At 45.8% G+C, this 17,595-nt stretch overlaps 1 protein-coding gene across 1 annotated transcript; it reads right to left on the bottom strand.

The window, feature by feature from the left end:
- Positions 1-207: 207 nt before the first annotated feature.
- Positions 208-16,222, bottom strand: LOC108163038. The gene is made up of 2 exons (XM_017298090.2): positions 15,770-16,222; positions 208-499 (listed from the first exon to the last, which is right to left on the bottom strand). The coding sequence occupies exons 1-2, from the start codon at positions 16,166-16,168 to the stop codon at positions 314-316; spliced, it is 585 nt and encodes a 194-aa protein (XP_017153579.1). The 5' UTR covers positions 16,169-16,222; the 3' UTR covers positions 208-313.
- Between the last annotated feature and the right edge of the window lie 1,373 nt (positions 16,223-17,595).

The following is a 17,595-nucleotide window of genomic DNA, read 5'->3' as shown; positions in this document are numbered from 1 at the left end:
TCCAAAGTATTGTAGATTCTGTTCTTTGAAAGATCTGAGTTTGTCTAGATTGGAAAGTGACACTTTTCCCTAAAAGAGGGAACAGCATTCCAGAGGATGCCTAAGAGCATTCCACATTCGTTGCTCTTGCAGCTCTTTTTCGCACTCTTGTTTTTTCGTATCTATAAAGTTTTTCTTTATCTTTTTGTTTTATTTTTTATTGTTAATTTATAGAATTTTTTTTTTGTGTTTCTTCGGTGGCTTCTGCTTTGGAAATGCCTTTGACTGCAACGGCGACGGCGACGGCAACAGCGACTGCGGTCTCTCGTTGTCATTAAAACGCGCGATGGGACATCGATTTGTTGTTGCTGCTGTTTCTGTTTTTGTTGCAGCGATCGAGGATCGTTGATCGTCCATCGTCCATCGTCCATCCAGCGATCCATCGCTCCTCCTTCGATCCTCTCTCCGATCCTCCAGCGATCCTTCTTTCCATTTCGCCTTGTTGATTTTTGTCGTTTGCCTTTTAAATGAAAATAACGATAAATCAAAGGTCGGCGTTGAAGCGAATACCCGGAGAGGGAGAGACCCAAACAGAGATGATTTCTGTGAGATCTCTCTCTATCTCTCTCTCTCTCCCCCTGTCTCTCTCCCTTTTTTCGTTGTTTTCTTCGTAATTTGTTAAGCTTTTAATTGCCCCAAAAATAGGCACAAATGCAGGTGACTGCCACCCACAAACAGGTGGCCTCGAACTCCCAGAGAGATGATGAATCTGCGATAGAGACCACGGGCTCTCTGGGGAGTGGGAACAATTCTCTGATCCTCCGTTCGATCAAGTGCTTTCGAATCCAAGCTAAATGGCGCGAAAGTGCACTCTCAGAAGCGTCATTAAAGAGGGGCTTACTCCAGCATTGGAGATTCCTTTTTTTGACTCTCAGAAATACATTGATGTGAAAAGCAAAACACTTCCCAAGGTGAGAAAATCTGTAGAGAGTAGAGCACTGTACTGGAGATATCCATCCCCCTTGAAGGACACCTCTGCCAATGGGAGCGCGAGTAGGTGGCCTGAGATTTTGTGATTTTGTGTCTGGGGGGAGCATGAGAACCTCGTGCAGAGGTTAGCAGATAGATGTTGCCATGGAACGGGGATGGATTGTGGGTTTAATTAATTATCCCCAGCAGTTGCTGCTTGCCGCTGGCTTTCTTTCTCTGATGGTTGTGGCAGGGGTTCGGGGGCTCCTTCCTGCGCTCTAATGTAGATATTCCATTTGCCATTAGAGGAGGCTGAGAAGCAGTCGACGAGTCGCTCACTCTGACGACGTCATCAGGCCGCCTCCAAATGCGTTTTTTGACGAGGCAGCAAGCAGCCGGCAGTACCTCCTGGTACCTCCTCTGACTGCTGCACTTAATCTCGGTCGATCGTCAACGTTCCATCAGCATCATCATTGGCATCAGCATCAGCATCAGCATGGGCATCGCATCCCCTCCTGCCCCAGAGTGGGGGGCAGGCTATGCTCCTCTCGCAAAAGATGGTATCTCATCAAAGGCGCACGTTTTCGAAATTACCGTACTAAGTGGGCGTCTAACTGTGCCACAGCCGAAGTTGCAAGGCGAAGGCTGCAAGTCGAAGCCTGAGTTCCAGATGTTAACCCCCCTCATCCTCCCCTCTACCTCTCCCTCTTGTGTTCAAAGTTTTTTGTGTGCGTTACCCTTCGACCTCCCTCTTTATGCGAGTGCTGCTCCGCTTCTTCTCTCTTGCAGCTCCTCTGTTCTTCAGTCATATTTATGCTCAGACTCCTTTCCTATCCTCTTGAACTGCTCCTCTCTCCTCACTTTTTCACATTTTCCACGCTTGCTTTATGCAATTTCTCTCCACTTGGGAGAATTTTTCATTAACACTCGCCTGCAAGGAATAGAACATTGACAGATCTTCCCGAAACTACCAGAACTATTCAGAAATAAATCAGTCAAATAAGGTAAGGAGTTTTCTCTTCTGAAACGCCTTTCCTCTTCATTGATGGATTGTACTAGTAGAAGATGTCTCTAGAGTAAAAAGTTCCCTCCTCTATACCCAAATATTATTTCACAGTCATTTGGAAACCTGCCTAAGATGGCAGATGACTTTACGATCTGATCTTCTTAATGTATATATCTCGCGCGTCATGCAGAAGTGCCCCTCCGTCTGTGGTCTTCGTTTCTGCCTATGGCAGTCTCCTCTTGGACATGTGATCGTTTTTTTTTAGTTTCTGCTGTATCCGATAATCGTAGATTTTATAAAGAAAGATCGGCAATACATCGCATTTATGACTCTTTTTTACAGAAGTTTTTCCTATGCCTTTTCTTTTCCTTGTTGTTTAGTGTAATTTTCCCCATCAAGAAAAGCCAATTTTCCCCCGCACGAATCGTTCGTTCTCTCAGAATTTCGCTTGGAATCAAAGTCAAATATGTTTTATTAAAAATATTTTAATGCCATTAAGTATTAAACATCAGCCTCATCCAAGTGTATTAACCCCCAAATGGGGGATCCTGAAGGCATGTAGAGGGAGGGCGGGAGGAGGGAGAGACCACACCGAAGTGCATTGGTGCGATGGGGGTCTTCCACCTGGAGAGGCACAGAGGCCATTGGCGTTTCGCATTTCGCGCGGCTTTTGCCTTTGGGTCGGGTTCAATTTTTGGTGCGTTATCTCCCGCAGGGGAGAGCAGGGCGAGCGGGGAGAGAGGCAGGCAGTGGCAGTGGCAAGTGTTGCATGTTCTGTTGCAACCCACTGAAGATGACCACCAGCTGCAGCAGCAGCAGCAGCAGCAACAGCTCCCCACAGAGCCACGCAGACACAATTTCTGGCTAATTTCTGGCACAAATTCTGGCTGCAAGATCGAGTCCTGGAGATGCAGCTCTCTAGATGGTAGAGCGGAGCTTGTGGCATGCCCCACAAGATGAGGATAAGCTTTTGGTTGCCATTATTCAAAAGATATATAGGTTTTCCATCCAAGTAGCATTGTTCCTGCATCCCAGAATCATGTTTTACTCACGCCTCATCATTCGTGCCACACGCTCTCCTCTCTAATGCAAATCGCTGCATCTAAATCTGTGGCACAAACAGCAAAGAGCACACAATGAGAGCGAGAGAGAGAGAGAAGCAGTGGAGCTGTGGAGACCAGAAAAATGTCTGAAATGCTTAAATAAATAAAATGAAGAAATTGTAGAATCACGACCAAAGAGGAGGCACAGTCACTGCAGAAGCTGCTGCAACAACAGTTGCAAGTAGCCTGCCTCTGTGGCAGCCACTACCTAGTGCAGTGGCTTCTCCTTTGGTATGATTTTCCCCTGATTTTCCCTGTGATTTCATTAAGGGGTTTATGCAAACAAAACAGAAACCTCCTGACAATCGTCGCTGATGAGGCGATTCTTTCTACTCCTCTTTCTCTCTCTCTCTAAATTTCCACCGTTTCCTGCATTTCCATTCCCTTCTGGTTCTTTCTGTTTTCCTGATGAATGAAAATTGTTGCCCATAATGTGCCGTTAGGCAGTGGTTCTTGGCCTAACGGCAACATTTGTACGCTGTCCAAAATGCTTGACCAACTCTTCATTCTCCTGTTGCTCTCTGGTTTCCATGTTTTCCCTGGAAATCTTTTCCAGAGGAGGTTTTCCAGAGAGTATGTTGTGCTTTTGGTGCTGAATGTTACAGTGCATGCGATCATGGGTATATATATATTATTGTTCAGGAGTCGATCAAGATCGAGCTATCATAGAAGAAAGATCTCTGAGAGTATGAAAGAAAGCGTTCGTATTCTTGTTATAGAATCAAGAGCAACAAACATCCATGGAAATAAAAGACTATTTTCCACCTATTTACCGAATACCTTTCACATAAGAATTTCTGATATAATCCAAGCATTTTGGAGCCTGTGGTATCGATAGTACAATATTAAATATGTGGGGTTTATTTTTGGTAGAATTATAGATAATAATACTCTCTATATAAATACCAAAAATCATCACGTTTTGACACAATTTCTATGATATAATCCCACACTTTGAAAAGCTGTGGCCTGAAAATATCGATGATACCGGGAACCCGGGTTATCTTCGAAGTAATAAGTAGTATATGAAAGAATATTAGAATCAGGCGGTATTCTGTCGTCGTTCTTTCAGCCGATGGCGCTCTCTGCTTTTTCCCCCGAAAATATTCTCAGAGGCGACAACAGTAAGTAACAGCAACAGAGGTAGCGGCTGCAACAACTCTTCTAAACTCTAAACTGGATGCCGGGAGTTGTTGCATTTGTTGCTTGTGTGATCTTATCGCTGCGTTTAGCATTTAATACCAAATTTGTTTTATGCAAATGAGCAGCAGCAGCCACACCATTGCGGCAGTGGCAGTGGCACCAACAGCACAACTTGCGAGTGTCTCTGTGGCAGCAACACTTGGTGACAAACTGCAAATGAAATCAGCGTCGCGGAGAGGCATTCCAGAGCTCCCACAACTTGGTGCTGGCGGGGTGTTGGGGGGCGGTTGGGGCTCAGCATTAGATCTGCGACAATCCATAGAGGCAAGACCAGATTTTAATTGATGCTTAACCTTGGAGGCACACCTCCTCCTTCCTCCGTTAGATGCACGCTCTCAGATTTCCCCCCGCAGTGCCATGTCCCCCGCCTTGCAACTGCCACCGAGATCCTCCGATTCCGATAAGAAAACCGATTCGAACCAGAGCCCCCCAAAAAAGTGCGATTTCATAAATCTTTTTATGAATTCAATTTATTTTTTGCGATTTTTCAAGCTGTGGGTCAGAGTGGCAGCAGAAAGGGGGTCCGCAGACTGTGTGTTGGGGCATGTTGCATGTTTCATATTTAATCAATTTTTTGTCTGTTTTGGCGGCTGTTGCAAGAACTGCCTAACCGCTGGAGTCACACGCTTTGATTATCCGATTAGGCTTCAATTTCTCAATTTACGTAGTGATTGGTGGATTACTGGATTGCTGGCATGAGGCAAGGGGCAGGCATCTGTCTGGGATAATTTGTTGTTAACATTGAACTTTCATGTTGCCACAGTTTCCACAGTTTTCCACTGGAGCGTTTCTCATGGTTTTCAATGAAAATGGAAAATGGAAGCAATGAATGGTGTCCGTTCAGGTCGTGGCTTCCAGAAGCGGAAATCGGACAATGCTCATGACTTTTCCGCGAATTTTCCCTGCCCAAAGGGCTGGCCGGGGTGACAACGACAACACCTCGCCCCTGAAGGAAGCCTCAGGGCCTCTGAGATCTCTCAGACCCAGTCTCTTCCTGACTTCGTGATTCAAATGCCAGTGCCACAGAGTCGCAGTCAGAGTCGCATTCAAGGCCAGGAAAACAAAGGGGCAGTAGCAGCCACAGCCACAGCCACAATGGGAGTCTGAGGCAAGACGTAGGCCATAAATTAATCAAGCGTTTCTTTCGGTGGTTCTTTTTGGGCTGTGGCTGTGGCTGGGGCTGGGGCTGGGGCTATGGCTCTGGCTGTTGTCTTTTGCATTTCACGGGGCAGTGGCTGCCATCCTTTAAGCCACGACCCATCGATCCCCAATCCCTGAGACTCATTTCCCAGGCGCACTTTTGCTTTTGCTCTTCATCCGAGATTCATCCAAGAGATTCATCCGCTGACAGGCCTTTGCTCTGCCTCCGTTTCGTTTCGTTTCGCTTTGTTTCGGTCGCTCGCCAATTGACAGGCAGGCAGCCAGGCTGGCAGACGGCGGCTCCTTCGACGATTGTCGGACATTCGAAGCTTCTGAAGATTTGTCCGCCGTGCGGACCCCGAAAGATAATTTATGTCCCCGATCCCCCGATTCTCTTTGCATATCGATCCCCAAACCACTCTCCCGAATTCTGATTTCCCTTTCCCCACCGAATGGCATGGGGATGCTGCTGGTAATCGCTGGCGCACTTATTTTACTTTTACTTTCCCGCACTGGAGATTGGAGGCTTCTTCAGTGGCTCCGGCTTCGGCTTCTGTCCGGCTACTGTTGTGGCCCCGTGTTGCCTGTGTTGCACTGTTGCACTGCTCTTTTGTGGCTGCCAGAAACGCCGACGTCTCTGCTCCAGTTGCACAGTGTCCAACAGGGTATGGTATTCATATTTCCTGGATCTCTGGCTAAATAATAATATTATTTCTTTAAGGACACTGTGCCAGAGACAGCGGCGAGTACTGTGTCTGCACCGCCCCCCTCCCCTTCCTGGAGATGTGCTCTGTGATCCCTTTCGTTTTTTGTTCTTTTGTGAAAAATATCCCCTTTGTCCTGTCACTCAGTGCGCGGATCTGCGCGACTTTGGAGTTGTGTGTTCGGCTTTCGGTTTCGGTTTAGGCTCTGGCTCTGGCTCTCGGTTTCCTCTGTTCCGATCCCCATTCAAGCACCCCATTCCTGCCCTGCCCTGCCCTGCCCTGTCCTGTCCTGCCCCTCCTATTATCCGCCTGCTTTGCATACATAAATTCATCTGTGTGCCAAGTGCATCCTCTCTGAAGCCCAGACCCATCCTCAACCTCATCCTCTGAGACCCATCCCTAGCACAATCATCTGTTGCCCGTTCTGGTCGCATCTGTCGCTGTTAGGGTTAATGTCAATTGCTTTCCCAATGCCATAAATTCGTAGAAGGCAGAAGAGGGCAGAAGAGCTTCCAGTAGAAGGAGATCCCCTCGAAGAGGAAAGCAGAAGCACAAACAGAAACAGAAGTTGCTACAAACAAAGAGAAGAAGCTAATTTCGCCCTAAGGTGAGTCCCGGACAACAACATCCCGCCTTCCATTTAATTAGCAGAGGGAATCCCAGCGATTGTTGCGCTCTTTGGATTCGATTCGATTCGATTTGACTTGACTTTCTAGTCCGCAAAGTGTTGACCAAATAATCATTGTTGACAATCACGAAAAAGGCAGCAACAGCCACAACAGCCGCAGGAGCAGCAACCCACAACAGAGAAACAGAGAGAAACAGCAAGCAACATTTCAATATCGTGAGCCACAAGAAACAATTTATACAAATCCGAGTGGAAAAGTAACAAAATGCCAATTAATTGCCAAATAGAATGTTTATCTATGGAATCGCCAAAGGCAACAGGCAGTAACAGTGAGAAAAGTGAGAAAACTTCAAGGCCGCAGCATGAGATACACTTCGTAAGGTGTTGTTTCTATGGAAACCATCTTTTAAACTGCGATTCTGTGCAATTTTCTTTGAAATATCTAAAGAAAAAGCATCGTTTTTTTATGAAAAGACTTAATTTTTGGTTGATCATTCACATAGAAAGCTATGGATTTGTTTTTGGTTTATTTGGTGGAGCCAAATTTAGGGTGTGACTAGAAATCCAATTATTAAAAATATTAAAAATTTTCAATTATATAAATATACACTTAAGGCATCAGAAAATATATTTACTTTTGTTTCAAGCTCATCAAAATTTGCGTTTAACTGCTATGCGCCTTGTAGTTCCTTTCTTTCTTTATTCTTAGAGGTCTACATTTCTTGATTTTCACCATCTTTTGCAACCGTCCTACGGCTATGATATTTCACCAGATGGTTGATGCTATTAGAAACTTAATAAAACATACTTTTTCTGGGTAGTTTATTGTTTAATGTTTGGGAGAAGAGGAAGTTGAAAGCTGAGTGTGGTTAAGAATAATTTCCCTATCGCTGTACCCTCTGAAAGGGTATCACAAAGCAAACTACTGCGTGAAGGAGTTTCAGGCAGCAGCAACTGAAACAGCAATCACTGTTGACTATTAGTAAAAGTTAAGCATTTGTGACCGTAACACATTCAAAAGAGAGTCTCCTGCCAATGGGACTTCTTGCTGGGAAGATGAAGGAGGAGGAGGATAAGCTGCGGGAGGAAGAGTTGCCAATGGAAAAGCCCCAGAAGAGAGACTCGACCATCTCGCTATGTCGACCATGGGATACCCGGTACTCACTGGAGGGTTTGTCAATCAAATCGAGAAAATATAACTATTTACGAGATATAGAACTATATAGAAACCATAGGAGTGGAAAAATCAAGCTAAAGCTTGTTATCGTTACTTATCGATAACGTTCGATGAGTGTAAAATTACTCTCTACGATTACAGGGTACACACATTTTACTGGTCGGCTAAGCAAATGATGGTCAAAATGTTGCTGCTGCTGCAAGTTGCAAGTTGTGCTGCTGCTGTTGTTGTTGCAAGCAACATTGACTTCGGGTCAGGCAGACGCCAGGCAGCAATGGTGACGATCTAAACGAGCAGCAAGCGTGGATCGGCAGGCGGCATCTTAGATGCTAACACACAGATCCTCTTGGAGACACACACACACACAGATACACATGTAGAGAGAGAGAGAGACAGAGAGAGACAGATACAAGTGCAAATTACACGCTCTCTCATACATATGCAAAAATGCCTGCTAGAAAAAGTCGTGTCGCCTTCGTCTCCGTCGATGGCGATGCGGATCGCTGCCTTTTTGGCCATTGTTGTTCTTCTTTTGTGGTTGGCCCGAAAGAAATGGCCTCGTCTTGCGGTTAAACGAGAGGGAGACAGAGACAGACGGAGGGAGAGAGAAAGAGAGAGTTCAAGCGAGAGGGAGGCGCGACTTAACTGCAACTTAAATTTTAAATGCCACTTTAATAGCATCATTTGCACGCGGCGGCATGCTTGTTAGCCCCGTCGAACCGAAGCGAAAACTTTGAAGAGATCATTGATTCGGACTATCGTATCGAAGAAGCGGGGCAACAGATACATGGGATAGACAGGCATATAGAGGGGGAGTCACACAGAGCGAGAGAGAGAGATAGAGATGGCGCGGTATGGAGGCGTTGGCAGCTTGTGATCAGAAAAACCAACGGAACCATGTGTCGAGGCATTCATTCTCTAGTAGGAACAGAAGCGTGACTTGTGCGATACCTAGGCTACTCGAAAATATTAGGAAATGGTAGGAACATCTTGTGGCTATGCTACCAAATGGGAATTTCAATCGTACGTATATTTACCATAAGTATTCGAAGCCATGTCGGGGATCAGCAATGGCTGAATAGTGCAATATGAGCTACCGATATTTATCGAAACAACTATGAACATACCATCAGCTCTGAACATCTACCAGTGATAGGGAGGCAGAACACACAAACATCAGCTATCGATACTCATCGATATTTATCGATAATCACCATAAACAGGCGATACTAGAGGTGATCTTGTTCCCAATCGGTAGCCCCGTATACCCCCACTCATTCAGAGACTACCGGGTATCATAACAGTTTCATGTGTGAAATTCCTGAACATTTGGGTATCCATAAGGGGGGGGGGATGGGTTTGGATTTCTCTATGTAATCCCGTTTCTGCAGCCACAAATAAATCAGACTCTTGGCAAATTGTTCAATTATAAATTGCCCAACCATTCAGTCGCGGATTCAATCTTCAGCTTCAGTCTTAGCCTCAGTTTTAGCTTCATTTTCCGCGCGGGTTGCCCAATGGTGGAAATTAGCATTTGGGCAACAGGCAGCAGGCAACAGGCAACAGGCAATGGCAATCCGCAAGCCATAAGCCTTGGCAGCAAAAGCTGCCGTCATGTAAGCGACTAATTAACATGTCACTCAGCGCAGCAGCACAGCGGAGACTGCGACTGCAACATGCCACATGGCTGTGGCTATGGCCACGGCAATGGCTGACCATTCACCAAGGAGTTACGCACTCTAAAGCTGAATGGAAAATAGAAGCAGTGTGTAGCAGCAGCAGCAGCTCCAGCTCCGACCTGTTGCATGTGTTGCCCCGCGGAGGGAGCCTCTCTCTCTCTAAACAAATCTCTCACGAGTTTCGAATTTGCCACAAAACGAGAATTGCCGAAAATAAACGTTTAACATTTTTGAATTTATTAGCCACAAAAATTGTGGCCTGCCACAGAAAGGCAAGGCACAGCAAGCCAAGAGGCACAGAAACAGAAAGACCAGTCCGTCAGAGACCGAGAGACCCATCGTCTCGTCTCGTCTCGTCTCTGGCTCGCTCTCTCTCTCTCTCTGTGGAGGCAATCTCTGGGCTGTCGTTTGCACGGCGCTAATTATCGCTGCTAATGATGCTTTAAAAGGCAGTCGTCGACGACAGGCGGTCCCAGCTATAGCTTCGTTTTTGGTTTTGGTTTCGGTCCCAGCCTCAGTCTCAGTCTCAGTCTCAGCCTCAACTTTGGCTTCAGATTCAGCTGCAGATGGAGTAGGGGGAATGGGGACTGCGGACTGGTCCTGCCGCTGCATGCCGCAATCTCCTGCCTCTCCTGCTTTTGTGTGGGGCTTCCTACCTGACTGCTGCGCGGCTGCTCCTTTCGCTCATCGCATGAGTAATTGACAATTTGCTGAAGTCAGCGTGTCTCCTGCGCCTCGCTCATCCGTTCGTTCAGGGGTCTGCCTGTACCTGTGCCCCTGCCTGTACGTGACCGTCCACGAAGATGACTTCTCTCTCGGACTGCAGCCGCAGCAGCAGCAGCAGCCGCAGCCTCCTTCCCTTAACAGAGGGACATGCATGCGGCTCCTCCACGGCCAATATTTGTATATGTTAATTGTGTGACTAATGACAGCCAACTTGTCATATTTTTATCAACATGTGAAGTTAACATTTTTGTTTCGTTTCGTTTCGAACGTGCAGCGGCTACAGACAGGGCTTCAACATCATTTGAAGTGGAACTAGAACTGAAGCTGGGCCTATTTAGTGGTTCACTGGAGGAAGATTTGCAAATTCGACTGGAGATTCGCTTTAAAAGACAAAGATTTCGTGTTTCAAATATAGAACTGGTATGGAACTATGTTTTTCACGACTTAAATTAACAGGGCATAAGTGGTAGAATCTTTATTGGAAAAGTAATAAATGGAGTTTTAAGAATAGAAATACTTGTGGGATTAATAAAGAGAAAGAGAGAGAGAGAGATCGAAAGAGAGATAAAGAGAGATATAGATATATTGATATATTCGTATGATATGATCGTTCTTTTTGGCCCTTTAAAAAAAGATTCATTCATTCAAAAGAACGTTGTCCAAGTTGGAACTACACCAAAAGGAAGAATTGGAACAGAAAAAACATATAACTATCAAGTTTTTATAGGATAACAATACTTTGAATCAATGGGAACTGTTTTCAAGAACGGATTATGCTCCCATTTCTGAACTATTTCCATTTTGAGTATATTTTCATGCACCCAGCTCGGAACTAGTTCCCTTTTGGAGTTTCATTTTCCTCCATCCCTCGCATTGAGACATTAATTTCGCTTCGCTTCGACTTTTGATCGCATATCTGGGGTTCAGTTGTGTGTCAAATTAACGCTCTTTAGGAGCCAATATGCAAAGATATCACGGATATGGGGGTCTGGTAGACACAAGAGACGCCCACACAGATGCAACAAACACATAGGCTCCAACGGCACCAACACTCTACTCCGAAGTGGAGGTTTCTCCAAGACAAAAGCAACAACAGCAAAATAAAGAAAAAAAAGAATTCGTTAGTTCAAAAAACTCAATCAAATGTCGAAACTTGAAAATCGTGATCATAGTCCTGGCTCTGCCTCCACTCCATCCACTCCACTCCTCTCCTCTCCTCTTCAGTCCATCCTTCCTTCCATCCGATCTATGGGCCTGGGCCTAATGGTTGTTGCCTCGAGGCGGTGGCAGTGGCAGTGGCAGGGGCAGCTACAGGGATAGGGGAAAAACCAAAGGAAAAACAACAAACGGTAGCTGCAAACAAGACAAAAGACAAACTTATCGTTTGAATTATCGGCATTCATTTGCATTTTGGGAACCCTGTAGCCCCACTGCCCCCGGCTTCCCTTCTTCTGCCCCTTGAGTACACTGAAAATGTGGGGAAAATAGTGGTAAAAAACGAGTGGAGCTTACAGCGGGGAAGCAGCGGGAGGAGATAGGAATACAAACAAAAAGCAAAAAAATCATTCGAAATCGAATGACAATTGTCTCGCAAAGAAAGAGAGGGAGACAGAGAGTGCGGGAATGAGAGAGAAGGCAGTAAAAATATCACCCATAAGAAAAACAACAAATGTGAATGATGAAATCACCAAAGGAATGAATGCCATGGTTACCCTGTAATTTTTAAAGGCGAAAAAAGGCGGTGTTAGGCGAAATCTAAAGTTTTTCTATAAGAAATTTCGATAAATTCCCTGAACCACTCCATTCGATGGAACTCAAAATATTCCAATATCTTGCGATACAAAATGGAAAGGGTCCTTTCAAATGATTCTATAAACAATATATGATTTATTTTTAAGACTTTTTTCCATAGCTTCTTAATTATCTGATCGAAGTAGCCATTAACCGATGGGGAAACGATTATGTCAATAAGTTGCAGTAGTTTTGATATTATTTAAAGATAACGGAAAGGATCAACACGTTAAAACGTGATTCCTCCTTCAGAGGGATTGCCTTTTCTGCATATATTTCCATTCTATAAAATTTGTAAATAAATTATATAAAGGTTTTTATCGCAAGTTTATTTACTCCTGAGGTTCTTCAACCAGACTTCCTCTTCTTCCCATTCCTAGACTCTTCCCACCACTTTACAGGGTATCAAAATCACACATGTGCCTCTGCTGCTGCTGCTTCTGTTTGGGCTTTCATGCTTCATCGCTCACTTGCCACCGCTGCCACTGCCATCGTTGCGCCTTTTACAGTTAGCCATCGAGGGCCGCCTCCTGCTCCATCAGACCCTGGATCCAAGGAGTGGTCCAAGGGAGGAAGAGGGTATCCCAGCGAGAAATTAGCATGCGCGAAGCCTCTGCTACTGCTGTTGCTGCTTCGGGGGAGGTGCAACAGTGGGAGGAGAGAGCCTTGGAATGTCAACGGCAGCTGAGATTTTTTCCAGCAGCTTCTTTTTTTTCTCCCGCTTTTCTCTCCAGCGAAGCGCTTTTCCCGAAAGGATTTCCAGATTGCAGTTGTTTGCAGGAAAACGTGATCATTTTAACATTTTTGCTTGTTTCTTCTGCTGCCTGTGTTGCCTGTGGTGTGTCTCTGGGTCTCTGCGATGATTTTGAGTGGCTTTTAGCAATTCTAATGTTGTAGTTGTTGTTGCCACCGCAGCCACAACCGCAGCTGCAACTGTGGCTGTGGCCGTGGCTCTGGCTGCAGATGAAGACACGATAGAGGAGAGGTTCTCATATCGATAGATGCTCCAATACCGTACGACAAGCGGTTGCGTTTCACTTGATAGATTGTATGTGAATATCCATGCCATCTTTGAGGATCGAAAGAGCTCTCTTTTTAGTCCGGAAATGTCATCAGCTTTCGGGGCAAGGAATGCCTGAGGGAAAAACAATTGCCATGTCAAACAAGAACTGCCTCCAAAAGAACAATCCTCCTCATCATTTGGGCTTGTCGCCGCGTCTTTTCATTTATGCAACAACTACGGGAGATCCACTCCACTGCTCTCCACTGCACTGCACTCTCCCCTCGAGAGCTGCGTCATATTCTCCACCCACACGGATCATCCACAGACAGACAGATAGACAGATAAACAGATAGATGTTGCAGCAGCACTGAGAGGCACGCAGAAGAGACATCATCTCGGGGAAAAGGTTCGTTCTCGTTCCTCTAATGTCTGTTGGCGGCACGGCAATTAAAAGGCACGCTCTCATTGTTGTTGCCGCAGATGAAACATTGGAATCAACGACAATGTCGACAACAGGCCATAGACCAGGCCTCAGACCAGAGCAGAGCCCATCCTCCCAGTCGGAGACGGAGACGGAGTCGGAGTCGGAGTCCCTCTAACAATCAACAAACGCGCACGATTGCGATTACCTGAAGAACTCTGGAGATCTGCAGGAGGAATAAAGCGTGTTCGGAGGAGAACTCTGGAGGACGGGGACCACTGGAGCGACTATCTAATGTCGCGATCTGTGTACCGTAAGTGATGTCGATGTCGGCAGCGCCACCTACATCTTCGGATAGAGACAACGACGACGACGACAAAGACAACTCTTCTGAAGCCTTTAAGGCAATCGCTGCAGAGCTGCTCGCTGTCCCTCAGCGGAACTTGGGGCTGGAGCGGAGGGTTTTCTGGAGGATCATTGCTGTGCCGCATAATTGTGCATAATTTTAAACTATTCGGAGGAATTACAAGAAGAAGGAACCCTTGAGATTATGAAGAGCATCTGAACTCATTATTCTTGCAATACTAATGGTCACAGTCTACTAAATGTTGGTATTTTGGTATTTCAAAGGTATAAATATTTTGAATGCAAAGAATGTGGACATCTATGGAATCAAATATATATAGCTCTTTGTGGCATCGGTATATCACGGACAATTTATGATGTAAAAGCGTTAAGAATCGGTAATTCGATAAATACACAATTTTTCTCTGTAAACATTACTACGTGTTTCAAAGACAATAGTTATGTAAGACCTCGATGCTTGTGTTTATCAGGAATTATCACTATTTCGATAAAACTTCGTAATTATGTATTCCAAAAACAAGACTCTTTGATTTTCATCTAAAATGAATCCAGTCTTGCTGTTATCGGTAGTTACTCGATTGTTATCGAGTGACCAATACACAGACAGGAAGATTAATCGAAAATAACTTTGTTGCTTTCATCTTGCCGAAGCTGTAAAGCTCTCTGAAAAGGGTATAAGCGCTCTCTGATTAGCCTCCGTTGGAGGGAGGGGAGGCTTTTTTTTTTCTCGCTTTATAGATCTCTTTCTCTCGCTTGGGCGTGGGGCGTTGATTGGCAACTAAATTGTATTGAATGCTAATTTCTATGGCGAGAAATCAAAGCGCCGTTAGAGGCAGCGAGGAGGGGCATGGGGCATGTGGAAAGCATGATACAGACAATGGCGCTCCATTAATAACTGACAGGACAGACAGGACAGGAACTCAAAACTCTGGCTCAAAAGCCACCGACAGACAACAGAGCCGCGACACAAAACCGACCGACAGACGGACAGACAGACAGACAGTCGAGGAGTGGGCGCGCATTAGTTGGCTTTTGTTTTGGGGCAAACCCTTTTGCGCCTTTTCGCCTGGCTAGAGGCGACTCCTCCACAACAGCAGAGCCACACAATAAATAATAAAATGTTGACACGACAACGTCATAACCTTTGAACGTGAAATCCCCACCAGAGAGCCATAGAGCCACAGAGAGGCCTCATCTCAAAGGGAAATGCGAAACAAAGCCACATCTCAGCGAAACGAAACGGAACGAAACGAACAGCGAAATGCGAGCCTTCCTTTTTGTGACTGGGCTGCGTGGGCTGAGGTCTTCATCTTCATCCTCGTGGGCTCCACTCTCCAATCTCCATTCCTCTCCTCTTCTCCGAATGGATTCAATTAGTCGTTGCCCCCCACTCCCACTCCCACTGCGGTCTCGACCTTCACGCCACATTTACTAGATTCGATTCAACTTGAGTTATGTCCAACTTGTTGACGTCGCGCCCGATAGTCATCTTTCCCACAGACAGTAGCGTAGGCCCTCGAGCACACAAGGGGGGTCGCCTAGTCCCACTGTAGATCGATAGTTGTTTTGTGCATTTTTCATGCATTTCATAGTTCGGGCTTAGTTGTGGGCCAAAACTGGTGTATTTTTAACTTGATTAATAGTTTTGAAAGGCACTTCCTCAATAGAAAACCTATCGATTATTAACGGAATAAGCGTCTCGAAAACATTCGATGCACACGTTCCGCGACATTAAGATTCTCGGTACCTAGTATATTTCTCTCTAGAAGAGAGCTAGTAGTAATAAGAGTCAGAGAAAGTAGAAGCCGCATTGGAAAAAAAGAAGATCCTATAACCCCTCTGGCTACATATTTCGGTGGGGGGATACTACGCACCTGTTGACTGTCGGATAATTGGGAGCAGGAGCTGCGAGACAATGGCGGAGCAGTAGATATCGCTGCAGGTGGCAGCCCCCACCTTCCACGTTCCACGTTCCACTTCCAGTTGCACTTCCAATTGGCAATCGAGTGCACGCCAGAACGACTACGAAGTGCAGGCGAAATGGCAAGACAGCGAGACGACAGCAAGAGGCAGTGCAAGAGTGCAACAGTGCGGCAGTGCGGCAGTACGGCAGTGTGGCAGCAATTTAGCAATTGAGGCAAGTGAACATGTCGTTTGCTCATTACAGCGGGTCTACAGGCTGCAGCCAAATATCGCAGCGCAGGCAGCACCGAATGCTGGTTTATGTTTTGGGGCTTAATCGCAAACGAAATCGAAAACTGAACAGCAAACATGAGCTGAAATGTGTGGTGGCATGAATGAGGAGTGGAGTCGGATCGGATCGAATCGGATCGGGTATCGGGGGTACGGGTACGGGTACGGGTTACGGGTAGTGCAGATTTGTTTCTCGACTTTTTTCGCCTCACATCAAATCAAATTAAAACGGCAGCCTGTCGATTTCTGGCTGTCTGTCGCGTCTGCGTCTCTGTTTCTGTCTGTGTCTCCGACTTTGATTTCAATTTCGATTTGCTGACAATTTTCGGTTTTCGGAGTTAAGTTTTTTTTAGTGTGTCTTAATTGGTTGCAAGATAAGATGTGTGTTCATGTGCTCATGTTGATGTGTGGTTGCCATTTAGCATCTGGATAGACCTTGGATGGGAGTCGCTCTGAATAGAGATACAGGCAATTAGCCAGCGAGTTGAGGGTGCAAAAAGAGGCCCAATGAACGGGACTAAGGCTCTGACTCTGACTCTGTCTCTGGCTCTGCTTCTGTTTGTGGCACGCAGCCCCGCCACGCAGTTCCACCATCGCACCCGTTCTATCTCTTTGCATAATTCTCTCATTAGTCAGCCTCCCCGTTCATTCGTTCACTCGATCCGTTCGCTGTTTTTCGAAAGTCGAAGTTCAAGTTTTTGGACTGCAGTCCGGGTCCCGGGAACCAGACAACGCAACACCACCCTCGTTCCGTCCTTCCGTCGCTACGTCGCTACGTCGCTACGTCGCTACGTCGCGTCGTGAGTGGACCCCGTTCGGACCAAATACGGTCGACAAAATAAATCAACCGCCGAAACACTAAACGATTTGGCTGCAGGGCAAATATGAAACATAAGCCAAATTAAGGAGTCGCCCGCCACAAATCGATCAGGCTTCAGACCAGATGCAGACCAGACCCCGATTCCAGATGGGCTTTCCGATCCAAAGCCACAATGCAATTATTCGAACCATGTGGTGGGGAGGGCTGTGAAAATGTGTCAACGCTTCATGGAACACGGCTTCCAATTGTAATTCCACAATTGAAACTAAAAGTGGAACTGGAGCCTGAAGCTGGGACTAAGACTCGCCTCTGGGCGACAAACTTTTCGCCTTTTGTTATGTAAATATTATATTTTGGGTTACTTCGTAATTCTAGAAATTTATGAAGGGTATATGGTATCAGGCAGAAACTGAAGCAGAACCTGGAAGCTATTTCTAAGAGCTGAAGAACAGAATCAGCAGAAGAGTGGATTGCTCCATTCAGTAGATCTTTTCAAGTGACTCCAGAATCTACCAGACTCCAAGAACTGAGGTATCAAAATGAAACAATCTTGATCCTAAAGAAGAGGTCTTCAGACACTGGGTAGAAATTGCCAAAATTTTCTGTAGGTCTTGCAAATTAAGGATCTAATACTTTAAGACTGTTAAAGCTCCTCAACCCGAGAAGGTTCTCCTTGCCTCTTTTAAT

Source organism: Drosophila miranda, chromosome 4, assembly GCF_003369915.1.
Source record: "Drosophila miranda strain MSH22 chromosome 4, D.miranda_PacBio2.1, whole genome shotgun sequence".
NCBI lineage: Eukaryota > Metazoa > Arthropoda > Insecta > Diptera > Drosophilidae > Drosophila > Drosophila miranda.
The sequence above is the reverse complement of the archived record's forward strand: the minus strand, read 5'-3'. Positions and strand labels throughout refer to the sequence as shown.

Coding starts and splice junctions, on each gene's coding strand:
- LOC108163038 (XM_017298090.2), bottom strand. CDS start 16,168: ATGTTTGCTGTTCAGTTTTCGATTTCGTTTGCGATTAAGCCCCAAAAC. Junction 500..15,769: donor AATTATCCGACAGTCAACAG/GTGCGTAGTATC, acceptor TTCATTTAAAAG/GCAAACGACAAAAATCAACA.